This window comes from Pan troglodytes, chromosome 23 (genome assembly GCF_028858775.2).
Source record: "Pan troglodytes isolate AG18354 chromosome 23, NHGRI_mPanTro3-v2.0_pri, whole genome shotgun sequence".
Taxonomy (NCBI): Eukaryota; Metazoa; Chordata; class Mammalia; order Primates; family Hominidae; genus Pan; species Pan troglodytes.
The window spans coordinates 52,830,989-52,850,060 of NC_086016.1; the positions used below are offsets into that span (position 1 = coordinate 52,830,989).

Sequence of the window (19,072 nt, forward strand, 5' to 3'; positions counted from 1 at the left end):
AGCCCTCGGAGCCTGCAGGGTGGGTGCTCAGGCCAGAGCCAGCCGGCACTGTGACCCCCACCAGCACCCTTGATCGTCTCCTGAGGCCCTGATTCTGGGGGTTCCCAGGGCCCCTGAGGCCCTGACCGCCCGGGCCTCCCCCCCCCGCCCCGCACTCCCTGAGCTCCTTGAGCCATGAAGAAGTTTGCGTCCAGCCGTAGCCTGAACAAGATCCTGGCACAGTGCGACTCATCCTCGCGGGAGTACGAGGAGATCCAGGCAGTGGAGCGCAAGTGGCACCTGCACCTGGCCACACCGCGCCGCCTGCTGCTGGACAGGAGGTCCAAGGCCTCCCTCTTCTTTGCAGCCCCACCGCCCCCCAAGAGGGCCCCCAGCACCACACTGACCCTGCGCTCCAAGTCCATGACAGCTGAGCTCGAGGAACTTGGTGAGTGGCGGGGGTGGCAGTGGAGGTGGACGCAGGTGGACGGTCCATGATGGGCAGACAGGGCCGGGAGACACAGGTAGTATGGGAGGGCAGGGGGTCAAGCCAGAGGGGAGGAAGGACAGGTGGATAGAAGAGCAGGTCAGAGGTGAATGGGTGGGTGCTGGCGCGACGGGGAAATTTGGTGCTTGTGGGGTGAGGAGAGGGTGGCATGTGGAAGGGGTGAGATGTGAGGGGCTGGGGATGGACAGTGGGGTGTCCAGGACAGATGACGGGGAGCAGGGCCTGGCCCACCAGTATGTTTGCATGTGTGTGCATGTGTGTGCGTGTGCTGCCTCTGGTTTTCCACGTCTCCACTTTGACTTTACTCCTGCATTTCATCCAAGTGAGGAGAGAGCGGTAGTGAGGTGACCAGGGTCTGCTGCTGGCTCTGCCAGGCACTGGCTGTGTCAGCTCTGTGTTTATTTTACCCTCTTGGTGACTGTGCACTCATTGACAGGTGGCCCTGCTGACCCCACAGGCCACAGGAGTACTGTCGGTGGGATGATGGGGCAGGGCCTCGAGCGCGGCAGGAGGGGAGCAGGAGTGTGTTGGGGTTTGATGGGGCGTGTTCTGGGCACAAGCCCTGGTTGACCATCAACAGCCTCTTCATGGGCAGGTCTTATATATGTGTCCATTAACAGCCTTGTCATGTGCACGTCCAGATATACTTGATCATGTCCTGACATGTGACAGTCAGTAGCCTCTTCATGGGACTGTCCCATTACGTGTGACCATTGTCCTCACTGTGGGTATGTGCTATACATGTGGCCATCAACAGCCTCGTCATGGGCATGTCCCACTGTACGTGACAGTTGACAGGCTCTTTCTTTCTTTCTTTTTTTTCTTTTTTTTTTTTTTTTGAGACAGTTTCACTCTTGTTGCCCAGGCTGGAGTGCAATGACACGTTCTCGGCTCACTGCAACCTCCACTTCTTGGGTTCAAGTGATTCTCCTGCCTCAGCCTCCCAAGTAGCTGGGATTACAGGCACCTGCCACCATGCATGGCTAATTTTTTTTTTTTTTTGTATTTTTAGTAGAGGCGGGGTGTCACCATGTTGGCCAGGCTGGTCTCAAACTCCTGACCTCAGGTAATCTGCCTGCCTCGGCCTCCCAAAGTGCTGGGATTGCAGGCGTGAGGCTCTTTCTTTCTGTGATCTGAGCCCAGTTCTGTTCCCAGACTTAACTCTGCCTCTGGTCATAGAAGGAACCCCAACTCTGGTCCTAAACTGAACCCTGAAGTCCTGGCCACAGGAAGGGACCCCATTCTGATTCTAGGCTGAGCCCCATCCCTGGCTTCAGTCTTGGTTCTACCCCAGCCATAGAAGGAACCCTTTTCCTGGTCCCCAGAATTATCCCTGACCTCACTCATGAACCAAGCCCTGACCCTGTCCTGGCCGCAAGGCTGAGCTGCCCCATGCCAAGCAGGTGGTCTTAACTGCAGTTTAGTTCAGTGTGGAGAACAGCTACCAACGTCCATTGGGCTGACGTGGTCAGAATTTTCACCATAGCTATTCCAAATAAAATAAAACCCAAAGAAAAAAACAAAAAACCCCATATAGATAATTCAGAATGAAAAGGAGAGAAACCAAAGCCAGAGGCTTCCATACCTTGTTATCTAGTACCCAGGGGCAAGGGGTTGGGGTCCTGAGGCCCCCACAAGGCTGGGAGACGTGGCTGGACCTGTGAGAAGCGGGAAGGTTAAAAACCAAGCCCAACCACTGGAATTAGCTTCGAAAGAACTGGAAATCAGAGAAGAATATGAAAAACATTAAAATAAAGTAAATTGTCACAAAGATTAGAAGAACTAACAGAACTAATGAGAGAATAGGACAGAACAAACAAGCAAAAAAAGAATAAGCACATTTTAGAATGATTCTTTTTTTTTTTTTTTTTTTTTTTTAGACTGAGTCTCGTTCTATTACCAGCTTGGAGTGCAGTGGCGCGATCTCGGCTCACTGCATCCTCCGCCTCCCGGGTTCAAGCGATTCTCTTGGCTCAGCCTCCTGAGTAGCTGGGATTACAGGCACACAACACCACACCCAGCTAATTTTTTGTATTTTTAGTAGAGATGGGGTTTCACCATGTTGGCCAGGCTGGTCTCGAACTGCTGACCTTGTGATTCACCCACCTCAGCCTCCCAAAGTGCTGGGATTACAGGCGTGAGCCACTGCGCCCAGCCAGAAGGATTCTTAAAGAACTGTTATTGAAACAAAAAGTATAGTCACTGAGATAAAAAAGAAAGCCATGCCTGGGATAAACAGTACACTAGACCCAGGTGAAGAAAGAAACAGCAAGTTAGAAGATAAATCTGAGGTTACCCAGAATATAGCACAGAAATATAAGGAGATAGAAAATATCAAAGAGCAGTTAGGAGACACACACAAAAAAATCGCATAGATAATTCAATGGGACTATTGGGAAAATCCCAGCATTTACCTAATGCAAGGCGTGGAAGCAAAAATAAAATGTTGCCTGGAGGCAATATTTGGAGATGCGATGGCTTAAGAATTTCCGAAAGTTGAACAAAGACATGAGTCTTCAGTTTAAAGAAATATAAGTCTCAGCAAGGAAATAAAAACAAATCTGTATCCACATCTTTCATAGTAAAACTGTAGAATGCTGTGAACAAGCAGAAATCTTTAAAACAATGAGAGAGGCTGGGTGCGGTGGCTCATGCCTGTACTCTCAGCACTTTGGGAGGCCAAGACAGGTGGATCACTTGAGTCTAGGAGTTTGAGACCAGCCTGGGGAACATGGCGAAACCCTATCTCTACTAAAAATACAAAAATTATCCTGGCATGGTGGTGTGTGCCTGTGGTCCCAGCTACTCAGGAGGCTGAGGTGGGAGGATTGCTTAAGCCTGGGACGTGGAGGTTGCAGTGAGCCAAGATTATGCCAGTGCACTCCAGCCTGGGCAACAGAGCGAGACCCTGTCTCAAAACAAAACAAAGCAAAAGATGAGAGAGAGAGAGAGAGATGGGCTGCTGGATGTCTTAGACGGGAGCAGTGGTCCAACTGACAACAGACTTCTCATCAGCAATGGCAGATGACAGTAGATGATGGAAGAAGAGCTTCAAAGTGTGGAGTCAAAATTCTTTTCCACCTAGAATTCAGGAGTGAGGCAGAGAGGCTAATCCTAGACTTCTGGCACTCGGGTCATAAGGGTCCAAGGTCAGTCACGGGGAGCTGACCTGTCAATTGAAGATCCAAACTGATCAATAAGCCAGCACCAGTAGGCAGCTGGGTCCCAGGATTCTCCTGCCAGAGGCTGTCACATAGCCACAGTCAGCTGCGTGCTCAGAAGGGACTCTTCTATTCAGCACCACGAGGCTTTTGGGCAGCCTGAGATCCGTAATCCTGGGACCCAGGGACTCTGCCCTGTGGAAACGAAAGGACTGTGCTTTGCTCTCTGGGCTTTTCTGCCTGAAGAAACTGGTGAATGAAGACGCTCCTTTCCCTCCCCTCTGGGCTGGGTGTTCCCTCTTCTGCAACAAGCCTCAGGACAGGTTGCTGGAGTCACTTTGCAGACCCCGGTCTTCCAGAGGAGTTGCTCACAGCTTCAGGCCACCATAATTTTCCAGGCTTTTTTCTGAGCAGAGTCTGGGGGAGGATGAAGGGACAGCTTAGCGCAGAGCCTCTTCTACCCACACTTCTGGAGCTCAGGAAGCCACCCTGTCCCCAGAAGACAGCTGTCCTGGGAAGCCAGCAGGGCTTCTGGAAGTCCCCTCTGGAAATGCCTGATGTGAGGAAGCCATGCCAGCATCAGGGTTTCCCCAGGTACCTAAGGGACCATCCCACAACCCAGTGTTTTTGCTTTCAGAAGATAGAAATGAGGCCTGTTGGTCACTGCTGGCATGAACACATCAGAACTGCCTCACAGTGTCAAGAGCTATTAGAGCCCTTTAGGATCCATAGTCTATCGAGAAGGTGCCTGGACACCTAAAAAGAAGAAAGTGAGGTGTCAGAGAAAGCAGGTGCAAGGTGGAGGCTCCTGTCCAGGTGGCTGTTTGCTGCTCACAGGATGTGGGAGAGGCATGGCCCTGTTGGAGGAAGGGGAGGGAAGGGGTATCCTGTGGGGGAATGGGGTGAGCAAAGGCTGGTGCCTGGAAAATGAAGGGTTGCAGAGCTGGGAGTGAGAGGAAGGGGCTGGGTGGGGACCTTCCTGAGATAGGTGGTGAGAGAGAGAAGAGGGCAGAACACCCCTCCTCCCCTCAGCACTGGGGGCTCCTCATGGTCGCCACATGCATGTCTGCTCGGTTTGTACCAGGAATATGCTGGGGTCACAGGTCAGTGGAGACCCAGGCCAGGGAACGCCCTGGCGGGTCCAAGCCCTTCCTGTGTATTCACGTTCCCGGGAGAACTCTGGACTTCCCTGTAATTTCTGGGCCCCTTTTTCTTTTGTGATGAGAACATCAGGGTAGGTGCCACACCCAGCATCTGTGTGAGTGGCCTTGTCCTGGAAAAGGTTTCTGTGCCAAACACACTTGCCCTGCCTTTTAAGACCGACTTTGAACAGAACACAAAGGTGATCACCTTAATTTTCAGCGACACCTGAACTTGTTTTCTATGGGGTTTTGCCTTTTTTCTGAACAAACGTTTGACTGAGCCAAGCGTGATGGAGTTGTGCATATCTCTGTGTGTGTGCGTGTCTGTGCGTGGGTGAGCGGACGCGCTGTGTGCACCTGCATGCGTGTGGCACACGTGTGTGCGTGGGTGTGGACGCGCTGTGTGCACCTGCATGCGTGTGGCACACGTGTGTGCGTGGGTGAGCGGATACGCGCTGTGTGCACCTGCGTGCATGCGGCACACATGTCTCTGCGTGGGTGAGTGGACACACGCTATGTGCGCCTGCATGCGTGTGGCACACGTCTGTGCATGGGTGAGCGGACACGTGCTGTGTGCACCTGCATGCGTGTGGCACACACGTCTGTGCGTGGGTGAGCGGATATGTGCTGTGTGCACCTGCATGCGTTTGGCACACATGTCTGTGCGTGGGTGAGCGGATATGTGCTGTGTGCACCTGCATGCGTGTGGCACACGTCTGTGCGTGGGTGAGCGGACGCGCTGTGTGCACCTGCATGCGTGTGGCACACGTGTGTGCGTGGGTGAGCGGACATGCGTTGTGTGCACCTGCATGCGTGTGGCACACGTGTGTGCGTGGGTGAGCGGATACGCTGTGTGCACCTGCGTGCGTGTGGCACACATGTCTGTGCGTGGGTGAGCGGACGCGCTGTGTGCACCTGCATGCGTTTGGCACACGTCTGTGCGTGGGTGAGCGGACACGCGCTGTGTGCGCCTGCATGCGTGTGGCACACATGTCTGTGCGTGGGTGAGTGGACACGCGCTGTGTGCGCCTGCATGCGTGTGGCACACGTCTGTGCGTGGGTGAGCGGACGCGCTGTGTGCACCTGCATGCGTTTGGCACACGTCTGTGCGTGGGTGAGCGGACGCGCTGTGTGCACCTGCATGCGTGTGGCACACGTCTGTGCGTGGGTGAGCGGACGCGCTGTGTGCACCTGCATGCGTGTGGCACACGTCTGTGCGTGGGTGAGCGGACGCGCTGTGTGCGCCTGCATGCGTGTGGCACACGTCTGTGCGTGGGTGAGCGGACGCGCTGTGTGCGCCTGCATGCGTGTGGCACACGTCTGTGCGTGGGTGAGCGGACGCGCTGTGTGCGCCTGCATGCGTGTGGCACACGTCTGTGCGTGGGTGAGCGGACGCGCTGTGTGCGCCTGCATGCGTGTGGCACACGTCTGTGCGTGGGTGAGCGGACGCGCTGTGTGCGCCTGCATGCGTGTGGCACACGTCTGTGCGTGGGTGAGCGGACGCGCTGTGTGCCTGCATGCGTGTGGCACACGTGTGTGCGTGGGTGAGCGGACGCGCTGTGTGCGCCTGCATGCGTGTGGCACACGTGTGTGCGTGGGTGAGCGGACGCGCTGTGTGCGCCTGCATGCGTGTGGCACACGTGTGTGCGTGGGTGAGCGGACGCGCTGTGTGCGCCTGCATGCGTGTGGCACACGTGTGTGCGTGGGTGAGCGGACGCGCTGTGTGCGCCTGCATGCGTGTGGCACACGTGTGTGCGTGGGTGAGGGGACACGCGCTGTGTGCGCCTGCATGCGTGTGGCACACGTGTGTGCGTGGGTGAGCGGACGCGCTGTGTGCGCCTGCATGCGTGTGGCACACGTGTGTGCGTGGGTGAGGGGACACGCGCTGTGTGCGCCTGCATGCGTGTGGCACACATGTCTGTGCGTGGGTGAGCGGACGCGCTGTGTGCGCCTGCATGCGTGTGGCACACGTGTGTGCGTGGGTGAGCGGACGCGCTGTGTGCGCCTGCATGCGTGTGGCACACGTGTGTGCGTGGGTGAGCGGACGCGCTGTGTGCGCCTGCATGCGTGTGGCACACGTGTGTGCGTGGGTGAGGGGACACGCGCTGTGTGCGCCTGCATGCGTGTGGCACACGTGTGTGCGTGGGTGAGTGGACACGCGCTGTGTGCACCTGCATGCATTTGGCACACGTCTGTGCGTGGGTGAGCGGACGCGCTGTGTGCACCTGCATGCGTGTGGCACACATGTCTGTGCGTGGGTGAGCGGACGCGCTGTGTGCACCTGCATGCGTGTGGCACACATGTCTGTGCGTGGGTGAGCGGACGCGCTGTGTGCACCTGCATGCGTGTGGCACACGTGTGTGCGTGGGTGAGCGGACGCGCTGTGTGCGCCTGCATGCGTGTGGCACACGTCTGTGCGTGGGTGAGTGGACACGCGCTGTGTGCACCTGCATGCGTGTGGCACACGTCTGTGCGTGGGTGAGTGGACACGCGCTATTTGCGCCTGCATGCGTGTGGCACACATGTCTGTGCGTGGGTGAGTGGACACGCGCTGTGTGCACCTGCATGCGTGTGGCACACGTTTGTGCGTGGGTGAGCGGATGTGCTGTGTGCACCTGCATGCGTGTGGCACACGTGTGTGCATGGGTGAGCGGACACGCGCTGTGTGCACCTGCATGCGTGTGGCACGCATGTCTGTGCGTGGGTGAGTGGACACGCGCTGTGTGCACCTGCATGCATGTGGCACACACACACAAGTCCCTGCTTGTGGTTGTCTCCTCCTTGGCTTTCAAGGCATGTACCAACTGATTCCAGAGTTGGGCAGATTTGCTATTCACGGTCTGATAAAGAGGTGTAGGCTGGGGGCAGATTTGGGAGGTCATGGTTTTTGGGGGAGGTGGTGGTGAGAACGATGGGGTGGGGAAATGAGTGTGGATAATGGGGCCCGGGTGCCAAGCCTGCCTCTTATGCCCTTTACTCTGTTTCTTGATTCCAAGCCTCCATTCGGAGAAGAAAAGGGGGTGAGTCATCTGCCTGTGTCCCCAGGGCCTTGGCTTTGCCTGACCCCTGTCTGGGGGAGTGCTGGTGTGTGAGGAGGTTCCAGCGCAAGTCAGGGTGGTCCGGAAGCCTGGGCTGCACCCTCCTGTTGGCCTTCTCCCTGGGCATCTGGTAGGGGCATGAGAGAAGGGCCTGCAAGGATGGATGGGGAGTTCCCAGGGGTGTGACCCTCTGAGACTGTGATGGCCTTGGGGGCTCAGGTGAGCCTGGGGCCTGTGAGCTGTGCAGATAGCCTGATGGAGGCAGCCCGTGGGGAGGAGCTGGGAGAGCCCCATGGAGGCCACTGCATGCACCATGGCCCAGACAGCAGGAGGGAAAGGGCTCCGAGGGTCCCAGAGGGGGAGCTCTAGGGAGCAGGGAGACTGGGCCGTGTTGGCGTGCACATTGCTTCTTTCTGCTGGTCCTCTCGGGGCCTGTGCTTGGGTTGTGGGACCTACTCCCTTGCTGGTTGGTTGTAGGGCCAAGCCCAGAGCTGATGGTCCCTTCAGAGCAGGGGTCTGAGTCCCACAGCACTGGGGAAGGAGCTTGGAGCTCCCCTGGCCAAAGACCCCAGGCTGTTGACTACCCTCCTGAACCCCCGTTCAGGCTTCCCTCTACCCTTTGGGGCTGCTCCCTGTATGTCCTGTATGTTCAGCCTGGCTGCAGGGGAGGGCGCATTCAGGTGGGGACAGTCACCTGGGCCTGGGTACTGAGGTCCACTGTCTGGTGAAGTCCTGGGACCCGGCTTCCGGCAGCCTCCTCTGCCTCTCGGGTGGATGGGAATCAGGGCCCAGACAGAGGCTTGAGGTGGCTTTCTCCACCCAGGCCTGTATATTTGCTCCACGTCCGTGTACCTGATGCCCATCCCTCCCTCTCTCTTGACCCACTTCCCTCCCTCTCTCTCGACCCACTGGGCTTTCCCTGGGTGAGGACACATCTGCCAGGCCCTTGGCCCGGCCCTCTTGAGGTCCCCTTGCTGCCTCTTGCCCCAGCCCAGGTGAAGGGCTTCCCCAGTGTCTTCCCAGGTATTAAAAGCAGGTGACAAGGTCTCCTCCAGTGACGTTTTCTGCATGCCTTTGGGGCAGACATACAAGCTATTTCTGGAATCTTCTGGCTCTGCCCTCTAGCTCGTTAGTGGGGCTCCCAGGGTGCTGTGTTGCAGCCCAGGTGCTGCTCCAGTTGTGGAAGAAGTGATGGCTGGTTGATCATCCCGCAGGCCCTGTTGATCAAACAGCTGCAAACCCAGGTGTGTCCTGCACCCAGAGGGCCCTGGGAGTGAGCCGGTCCTCTTGGTTCCTGATGGGCTTTGTTTCCCTTAATTATCTAAAATAATTTATTTAAGAATATATTCTCTAATATTGGGGGGAGATTTATGTCAACCTCATCAGTTTGTAATTTGCAGAATTCTTGATGAACCCTTTCCCTTTTGAAAACACTTCTCACCCGGCTCCAGCACCATCGCCGGATGACCAGAAACAGCTGCTCACTAAACCTTATGTGCGTCCCGCTGTGGGTCTCTGGGATGGGTCTTCCAGACCTAGAGAGACAGCCTCTCCTAGCCCGTGGCTCAGGCGGCAACGTGTCTCCCATGATGCTGAGCCGTGTGTGCCTCACGGAGTTTTCTCTCCATTCATATCTTTACTTCTGCAGTTTCTGGGGAGTATGGTGCTTAAGTCTCATGTCTTACTTCCTAGTCAGAGATTTGTGGCAATTTCACTTCAGTTTGCTCCTGGGTTGGATAAGGGTGATGATAAAATCCTCGTGTAGTTGTGGGATGAGAGGAGTGGTTTGCATAAAGTCCCGCATACTCTAGAAATCACCAAGAACTTAACAAATGGTGGCAATGGTGACTTCAACTCCCAAAAAGAAATCATTCACTTCATGACAAAAGCAAATGAGAAGTCCCCTCAAACCAGCAACCCCTGGTCTGTACCTGGGCCCCTGTCACCTGGTGGCACTGGGAGCTGTGCACAGGCCCAGATATCTGCAGTTGGAGCCTGTTTTGCTGGTAAACTCTTGTATCGTTCAGGACACAGGCTGGGCGCTGATGGAACACAGAGAACAGTATTTGCTCTCTTCTGCAGACCCGCAAGCTGTCTGGGGAGATGGGGCACACAGACATGAATTGTACTGAATTGTGTCCAGTGCCAGCACAGTTGTAAGCCTTTCTTCTGTGCTAATTCTCACTAGAGACACGTGAGCGAGCGCTGTTTTTATGCCTGTTTTATCAATGAGGACACAGGGGTCAGAAAGAGGTTATGTCAGGACAGAGTCAGTGTACAGGGTGGGTCTGGTCTGGGTTGGGTACAGGACAGTCTTGGGGAGTTCCTTCCTTCCTTCCAGCAATGCTAAGCAGATTGCAGAGATAGAACCAGCAGGGGCTGTGAACAGCCGCAGATTGGAGTTGGAAGGAGTAGGAGGTGTCCAGTCTGACCATTGAAATTCTCCAACAAGGGGCCAAGACAAGAGTGAAAGGTGCCAAGACAAGTGTGGCCAGACAGTGGTCCCTCTAGGGTTGGCATAGCCCCAAAGAGTGGAGAAGGGCGTGGGGTTGGGTGCAGCCTGAGTGATGGGTGGGGTGCAGTGGGGCTGCTGAACGAGAGGGCTGGTGCAGCAGCCAGGTGGACATGAGTGCTGCCCCAGCCCTTGCTGCATGCTCCACGCACTGGTCCTCAGTGGACCCACAGGGGGCGAGAGCTACTGATGTCCTGGGGGAGCCATCCAACCAGAGCTCTGATGGTCCTGAGATACACGTATTAGTTTAACAGTTTCCAAGTCACTTTGATCTTTTGTGGAAACCTGCTTGTACATCAGGGTCTGTCCTCGGGCTGTGACCCGCTGTGAACAGCTTCCCTTCCAGTGCGGTACAGATAGCCAAGAGTGGCCTGTATGTGCTGAGAACAGTGACAGGATGAAGGGAAATGGAGGGAAATCCAGGGAGACTGTGGTCTCTGAATTGTTTGTCTGTCCCGTGCCCTGGTCTTCTCCCTCATGGTCAGAGTGGCCTTTCCTTAAGTGAGGTCCGCAGGGTCACCTGGAGTCTCCTTGAGGCTAGAGAGGCTGCCTGGGGTGGGGTCTGAGTCCTGGGGTGAGGGCCTTGTCTTGGGGGCCTGGGCTGCCTGGGGTGGGGTCTGAGTTCTGGGGTGAGGGCCTTGTCTTGGGGGCCTGGGGTGGGAGCTTAAGGAGGGAGGGGAGCAGTGGCCTCTGTCAGCATCACGGGTGGCCGGGTTGGGGAGGACATGGCAGTGGGGCAGGAGGTGGCCCAGGCAGCTGAGATGGAGCCTCCTTGCTGTGCAGAGAAGCTGGACGAGATGCTGGCAGCCGCCGCAGAGCCAACGCTGAGGCCAGACATCGCAGACGCAGACTCCAGAGCCGCCACCGTCAAACAGAGACCCACCAGTCGGAGGATCACACCCGCCGAGATTAGCGTAAGGGCCACGGGCGGCTGGGAGCACTGGGTCGGGCAGGCATGGGGGTCAGACTGTCCTGGGCCCTCTTGACGGAGGTGAGAGCCTATCATGTGGACCCCTCTCCAGAGGGGTGTGTGCACCCCATGGCCTCTCTCAGAGACTCTTGGGGCTGTCTCTGCCCCCTAAATGGCCACAGCTCAGCACCTGCTGGGTTTGCTCTTATAGCTTTTGGTGCCTCTGCCTTCAGGCAGTCCCTGTCTCACGCCTGAGACCACCAAGGTACCCCAGCTCCGCTGAGAACACGACAAAGCATGTCTCTGTTCCCTGCCCACTTGCCAACCCGGCGCCTTCTAGGCTTCTCCCCCACCGTCACCCAGGGTCGGCCAGGGTCTGCACCCACCCTGCCCAACACCGTCTACACTGTACCACCATCTGCACTGCCCACACAGCCCAGGCTCCAATGGGCTGCATCCTCTGCTCCCAGAGGGCAGAGTCCAGACATCATTCCTGGGTCCAGGCACACACAGGCACTAGTGCCATTGGAGTGAGAGTGTGGGGTGTCTCACCTCTGGCTTAGGAGGAGGACTGGAACCTCCATATTCCCCTCCCTGACCCCCACAGTCATTGTTTGAACGCCAGGGCCTCCCAGGCCCAGAGAAGCTGCCGGGCTCCTTGCGGAAGGGGATTCCACGGACCAAGTCTGTAGGTATGGCTGGGCTGTGGGGCTGCATGGGGTGGGGAGGAACGGGGCTGGGGTATGGCTGGGCTGTGGTGCTGCATGGGGTGGGGAGGAACGGGGCTGGGGTATGGCTGGGCTGTGGTGCTGCATGGGGTGGGGAGGAATGGGGCTGGGGTATGGCTGGGCTGTGGGGCTGCATGGGGTGGGGAGGAACGGGGCTGGGGTATGGCTGGGCTGTGGGGCTGCATGGGGTGGGGAGGAACGGGGCTGGGGCCGGCAGGGCGGACTTGGGTTTGAAGGACACTGCCTCTCCCTGCCCGTAACTGGGGTTTCCAGTTTCCCTCTCAGTCCTGTCTCTTCCTGGTCCCAGCTAAAGGATCTCATATGTTGATGGATGTGTGGGGATTAGGCCTTCCCCAACCCAGAGCTTTCCCCTGGCAGCCGACACTCCCTGTCCAGTGGGCACCGCCCCCCATCGCCTCATCCCTCCCATGGACAGTCTCACCCCTGTCCCCAGCTGCCACTTCCTGTCCACTGGGCACCCCCACCTCCCCATCACCTCTCATCCTTCCCATGGGCAGCCTCATCCCTGTCCCCAGCTCAGCTGCCTCCATCGCGGTTGCTCCCCTGCAGCCCAAGTGCATGTGAAGTTTCTGACCCTCAAACCCCCTGAACTTGTCTCTCCCCTACTTCTCCATGTATTGCTGTCTCCCCCCTTCACAGCCAGTTTTCCCCCAAAAAGTCACCTCTACTGGCCGTCTTGTCTCCCGTCCCCCACCGGCTCCTCAGCCTGCGGCAGACTTTCTCTCTCCATACCCAAATTGAAACTGCTCCCACCAGGGTCACCGGCGGCCTCCAGGGCCTTCCTCCCCATGGACGCATGGCCAGCACTCCTGCTGACCTCAGCTGGCATTTGGTTTCTTTGCTCCTTCTTCCGTGAAACGCTCCTCCCCAAAGCTTTAGGACAACACTTACTGGTTTTCCCCTCCTTTCTCAGGTGGCACCTATTTCAACCCTGCCGCCCCAGCCTCCCAAATATGGGACCTTTTCAAGGCTGTGTCTTCAGCCTCCTTCCCCTCTGTGCCTCACCACTCCCCAGCCACCGTCACACCCCACACTCACCGTCTCCTTTCCTGACCCAGATGGGGACACCTAACAAGCCCTGCCCACTGTGCATCCCTCCAGACATCCACTCTCCCGTCCCCTGCCCACCTGTACATCTGTCCACCCACACACCTGCCCACTTGACCGTCCGTTGTCCATACAAACCCCAGCACACGTCCCATCTGTTACACATAGGAGTAAACCTTTCAGCACTTACCACAGGCTGGACACTGAGCATTTAATACTTAGAATAACCATATTGAGGTTGAGACCACTGGTACCTCCATTTTACAGATGAGAAAACTGAAGCAAGGAGGGTAAATGACCTGCCCAAGATCACACAGCTGCCCAAACTCGGATTCCTCACCTGCCTCAGGACCCTGCCAATTTGTGTTCACACAAGGCCGATCCTGGGCCAAGTCTGGGGCTTGGTTAGGGAATGTGACGTGTGCAGAGAGCTCAGCGGGCACATTGTGGGTGCCGGGGCTCACGGACCGATGGAGCCCACTGGGGGGCTCCGAGCACACCTGGTGTCACAGAAGGCTGTGTGTGTCGGGGTGGGGGTACTTTTGAGCTAAGATGTGCAAGATAAGTGGGAGTTTCTGGGCGATAATGGGGTGAACTGACAGAGCAGTGTGGAAAAGGCATATGGGTGTGTGACCTGGTCCCTCAGAGACTGCCAAGAGTTATTTCTGTAGGTGGGATTGTGGGGAAGAAGGCTGGTGAGGCTGCAGCTACTTTGGAGCTGAGAAGCGCTCTCCCCTGCTCTCCCTGGCCTAAACCCTGAGTGTCTTCCGTGGTTTCTTTCTTACCCTCTGCCTCACCTGATGTGTCGGGGTAGGTGGCCTCACAGCCCTGCCCTGCACAGGTCTCATCACCTTGCAGCTGGACCATGGCTTTGTTCTCATGACTGCCTGCCCTGGCTCTGCCCTCTAGTCCATCCCTCTGGCCAAATCAGGCTTTCCGCAGAGCTGCTATCACCCCATATCCGTCCAGCTTGACCCTCTGTGCACTCCTCATTGCCTCAGGGCCCTGGAGATCGGCCCCAGTGCTCTCCTGCTTCATCTGGAAACATTTGTCTCTGCCTCCCTTGACCTGGGTCTTCTGACTCTTGCTGTTCCTGGGCCCGACCCTGCAGGTCTAGGTCCATGCACCTGCCCTGCAGGCCTTGAGCCACTCTCCTAGGACTGCCAGTTCTGCACTGGTCCCTCAGGCACCCTCTTGCACTCGGTTGATGGATGGGTGGACAGGTGCTCCTTTTTGGCTCCTCTTGGCCTGCTGGGCCTCAGCTGCCAGCATGCACGTTGGTTGGGTTGTCAGACTCCCCAGGCCCCTGCCCCATGCTCTGGCTCTGTTGCTGTGGGCACACGATGCAGCCCTTGAAACATCAGGATTTTGATCCATAAACATGGAGACCACCTATTACCCACCTCCAAGGACCACTCTGAGTCTCCCCCGGTAGGCGGCACTCACAGACCGCGTGGCATGCTGGGAGTGCTCAGCAGCTGCCAGTGTTAGTAGACGTAGATGCTGCCTCTTGAGGTTGGCACGCAGTGGGTGCTCGAGAAATGCTCTCTGCTATGACCTAGGCAGACAAAGAGGGTCTGCCTCTGCCCCCAAGGGGTCCCACCCCCACCCCAGATGGTATCAGAACAGATTCCCCATTCCCTGCTGAGGCAAGTGACTTTTCTTTACCCTAAGTCAGAACTTGGCATGCTATTAGCATTAAATTTCCCCTTATTTCATCTTTGCACGTCACTCCCGCCTTCTGCATCCTCAAGGTGCGCTCATTCTGCGTCGCTCCATCTAACACATAGGCTGTGGGTGTTCACTGCGTGTTCATACACAGTGCAGGGAATGCAGCAGGAGACCCAGGACGAACTGGGCACAATTTCTCTGTCCAGCGGTTGGGGAGGGGGGGAAGGCAGACCTAAAAATCACGATGATGATGACCTCGGCCCCCTTCCCCCATTCCCAGGATACTGCTGCAGTTCAGCCCTGCACTGTAAAGGTGAAATCACCCCACAGTAGTTGCAGGCTGTCCTCTTGACATGAGGAAGTTCCTAGAGGCTTCTGAAGTTCCTGGCAGATCTAAAATTCAAGCCTAGGTTTGTACACAAAAGCCCACCCTTGGTACCTTGGCTACAAAGAGAGATTATGCCCAGCAAGAAGCAGTGTAGTATTGGAGGCCTCATTAGCACTGCGGTGGCTGGAGGAGGATGCGATCAGGAACAGGCAGTCTGTATTTTAGCGAGTTCATAAAAATGTTGACCAATCTCAGAGTGAGGCTGGGAACAGGAGCACCACGAGACCTGGGTGTGTGGGTGTGGGGCCATCCGCCCCCTGCAGCCTCACTGAACACACCTGCAGCACGTGTGTCCACATCATGATGTCCACAGGGGTGTTCAGGAGGTTGTGTCAGGTTCTGCTGGACAGCAGGAGCATGAGGGCCCTGAGCACTCCAGCCCCTGCACAAGACCCTAACAATGATGTCTGAGCAAGGCATGCAGAGGGGGGTTACTGAAGCTCAAAGGGGCTCAGGGCCTGGCCTGGGGTGACGCTGCCAGTAGGGGTTAAAATGAAACGTGCTGGGTGCTCAGCCTGCAGTTCCAGTTTGATTCATCCGTCCGTTCTTCCCTTCACCCACTCACCCATGCGGGTCTCTGGGAGGAGCCTCTCAAGGCTTCCTCCACAGGGCACCTCCTTACCTGGGTGGGCATTAGGTCTTTCTCTGCTGGAGGCCTGGCTCCAGTGGCCACAGCCCTGCTGCCCCTCACCCTGCCAGTGTGTCACTCCTGCTCATTTCCGACTATCTTCCTCTCACCTCTGGTTGCCTCCAGGGCTGGTACTTCTGCATCGGCCTTGTTCATTCTGGGGTGGGGAGCCCTGTACTGGCCCCTCCAAGCCCCTCAGCAGTTCTGTCCCCATGTCTTGCGGGGCTGTCCCTGCCTTTCTGGGATATCTTCTCAGGGCCTGCTTGATGACCCTGGGTTTGGGCAGGTCTTGGCCCCAACCCAGGTCGTCAGAGTTTGTGTCCTTTCTCAGGGGTCCCTGGTGGGGCCCTCCTCCATCCGTAACTGAACTCACACCTCTCTCCTGTCCTCTTCACAAGAGCCCTCCCCGTGCAGCCCTGGGCCTGGGGCACAGAGCTTGGGCATCCAGGGACCAGCCCAGACCAGGGTCTTGCTCGGAGCCCGTGCTCTGGGCTCCCTGTTTCTCCCCTGCCCTCCATTCCCCGCCCACCACTGGTCCCAACCCCGTCTTCCCGAGCATTCTAGCTCCTCTCTGCCGCGGGCGTCCATTGTGTCCGGACGGTGGCTTCCCCGGGGTGGAGTCGGGGCAAGGCTGGCCTCTCTGGGAGGGGGTTGCCGGGGTCCCCAGGAACCTCTCCGAAGGCAGCACCACCCCCCGCCCCGCGCCCTGGCTGGTCTCACCGGCCCTTCCGTCCGCAGGGGAGGACGAGAAGCTGGCGTCCCTGCTGGAAGGGCGCTTCCCGCGGAGCACCTCGATGCAAGACCCGGTGCGCGAGGGTCGCGGCATCCCGCCCCCGCCGCAGACCGCGCCGCCTCCCCCGCCCGCGCCCTACTACTTCGACTCGGGGCCGCCCCCGGCCTTTTCGCCGCCGCCCCCGCCGGGCCGCGCCTACGACACGGTGCGCTCCAGCTTCAAGCCCGGCCTGGAGGCGCGCCTGGGCGCGGGCGCTGCCGGCCTGTACGAGCCGGGCGCGGCCCTCGGCCCGCTGCCGTATCCCGAGCGGCAGAAGCGCGCGCGCTCCATGATCATCCTGCAGGACTCGGCGCCCGAGTCGGGCGACGCCCCTCGACCCCCGCCCGCGGCCACCCCGCCCGAGCGACCCAAGCGCCGGCCGCGGCCGCCCGGCCCCGACAGCCCCTACGCCAACCTGGGCGCCTTCAGCGCCAGCCTCTTCGCTCCGTCCAAGCCGCAGCGCCGCAAGAGCCCCCTGGTGAAGCAGCTGCAGGTGGAGGACGCGCAGGAGCGCGCGGCCCTGGCCGTGGGCAGCCCCGGTCCCGGCGGCGGCAGCTTCGCCCGCGAGCCCTCCCCGACCCACCGCGGTCCGCGCCCGGGTGGCCTCGACTACGGCGCGGGCGATGGCCCGGGGCTCGCGTTCGGCGGCCCGGGCCCGGCCAAGGACCGGCGGCTGGAGGAGCGGCGCCGCTCCACTGTGTTTCTGTCCGTGGGTGCCATCGAGGGCAGCGCCCCCAGCGCGGATCTGCCATCCCTACAGCCCTCCCGCTCCATCGACGAGCGCCTCCTGGGGACCGGCCCCACCGCCGGCCGCGACCTGCTGCTGCCCTCCCCGGTGTCTGCTCTGAAGCCATTGGTCAGCGGCCCGAGCCTTGGGCCCTCGGGTTCCACCTTCATCCACCCACTCACCGGCAAACCCCTGGACCCCAGCTCACCCCTGGCCCTTGCCCTGGCTGCCCGAGAGCGAGCTCTGGCCTCCCAGGCGCCCTCCCGGTCCCCCACACCCGTGCACAGTCCCGACGCCGACCGCCCCGGACCCCTGTTTGTGGATGTACAGGCCCGGGACCCAGAGCGAGGGTCCCTGGCTTCCCCAGCTTTCTCCCCACGGAGCCCAGCCTGGATTCCTGTGCCTGCTCGCAGGGAGGCAGAGAAGGTCCCCCGGGAGGAGCGGAAGTCACCCGAGGACAAGAAGTCCATGATCCTCAGCGTCCTGGACACATCCCTGCAGCGGCCAGCTGGCCTCATTGTTGTGCACGCCACCAGCAACGGGCAGGAGCCCAGCAGGCTGGGGGGGGCCGAAGAGGAGCGCCCGGGCACCCCGGAGTTGGCCCCGGCCCCCATGCAGTCAGCGGCTGTGGCAGAGCCCCTGCCCAGCCCCCGGGCCCAGCCCCCTGGTGGCACCCCGGCAGACGCCGGGCCAGGCCAGGGCAGCTCAGAGGAAGAGCCAGAGCTGGTGTTTGCTGTGAACCTGCCACCTGCCCAGCTGTCGTCCAGCGATGAGGAGACCAGGGAGGAGCTGGCCCGAATTGGGTTGGTGCCACCCCCTGAAGAGTTTGCCAACGGGGTCCTGCTGGCCACCCCACTCGCTGGCCCAGGCCCCTCGCCTACCACGGTGCCCAGCCCGGCCTCAGGGAAGCCCAGCAGTGAGCCACCCCCTGCCCCTGAGTCTGCAGCCGACTCTGGGGTGGAGGAGGCTGACACACGCAGCTCCAGCGACCCCCACCTGGAGACCACAAGCACCATCTCCACGGTGTCCAGCATGTCCACCTTGAGCTCGGAGAGCGGGGAACTCACTGACACCCACACCTCCTTCGCTGACGGACACACTTTTCTACTCGAGAAGCCACCAGTGCCTCCCAAGCCCAAGCTCAAGTCCCCGCTGGGGAAGGGGCCGGTGACCTTCAGGGACCCGCTGCTGAAGCAGTCCTCGGACAGCGAGCTCATGGCCCAGCAGCACCACGCCGCCTCTGCCGGGCTGGCCTCTGCCGCCGGGCCTGCCCGCCCTCGCTACCTCTTCCAGAGAAGGTCCAAGCTATGGGGGGACCCCGTGGAGAGCCGGGGGCTCCCTGGGCCTGAAGACGACAAACCAACTGTGATCAGTGAGCTCAGCTCCCGCCTGCAGCAGCTGAACAAGGACACGCGTTCCCTGGGGGAGGAACCAGTTGGTGGCCTGGGCAGCCTGCTGGACCCTGCCAAGAAGTCGCCCATCGCAGCAGCTCGGTGAGCAGGGCGGTGCGGGGAGGGATCCGTGCCTTGTCCGTGGCCCCGTCTGTCATTCCTCTTGTCTGTTCTCTGGCTCTCCTGTTCCTCCTTGTTCTGTTCCATTCCTTCTGTGGCAACCCCCAACCCGCCCCCGCCATCCACCTCTGAATCCGGTCTTGCTTGGCCTGCCCGAGAGAGGAGGTTCTTCTGGGTGTCTGACACATCAGGGTTGCTGCTCACTGTGTCCCTGTTGGTGCCAGAAGTGGGAGCTGGGCTCCCCTCAGAGACTCAGGTTGGGCATGAGGCGCCTCCATGGCCCTCCTGGAGGCTCTTGGCCCCAGGGATTCCTGTGGGTTCTCTCTCTC

At 59.0% G+C, this 19,072-nt stretch overlaps 1 protein-coding gene across 7 annotated transcripts in view; it reads left to right on the forward strand.

Moving 5' to 3' along the window:
- Nucleotides 1–19,072, forward strand: part of SHANK3 (SH3 and multiple ankyrin repeat domains 3) — a 64,281-nt gene that overhangs the window by 34,804 nt on the left and 10,405 nt on the right. For 6 of the 7 annotated variants that reach the window (XR_008541883.1, XM_054676124.2, XM_063808078.1 and 3 more), the window contains 5 exons: nt 347–427; nt 7,787–7,810; nt 11,124–11,254; nt 11,858–11,942; nt 16,472–18,725. Coding sequence is in view for 6 of the 7 variants with exons in the window: in XM_054676124.2 (XP_054532099.1) it covers nt 347–427; nt 7,787–7,810; nt 11,124–11,254; nt 11,858–11,942; nt 16,472–18,725 (2,575 nt within the window). In the remaining variant the exon portion in view is untranslated. The remainder of the gene's footprint in view (nt 1–346; nt 428–7,786; nt 7,811–11,123; nt 11,255–11,857; nt 11,943–16,471; nt 18,726–19,072) is intronic. The other variant, XM_054676125.1, reaches the window with a different exon arrangement.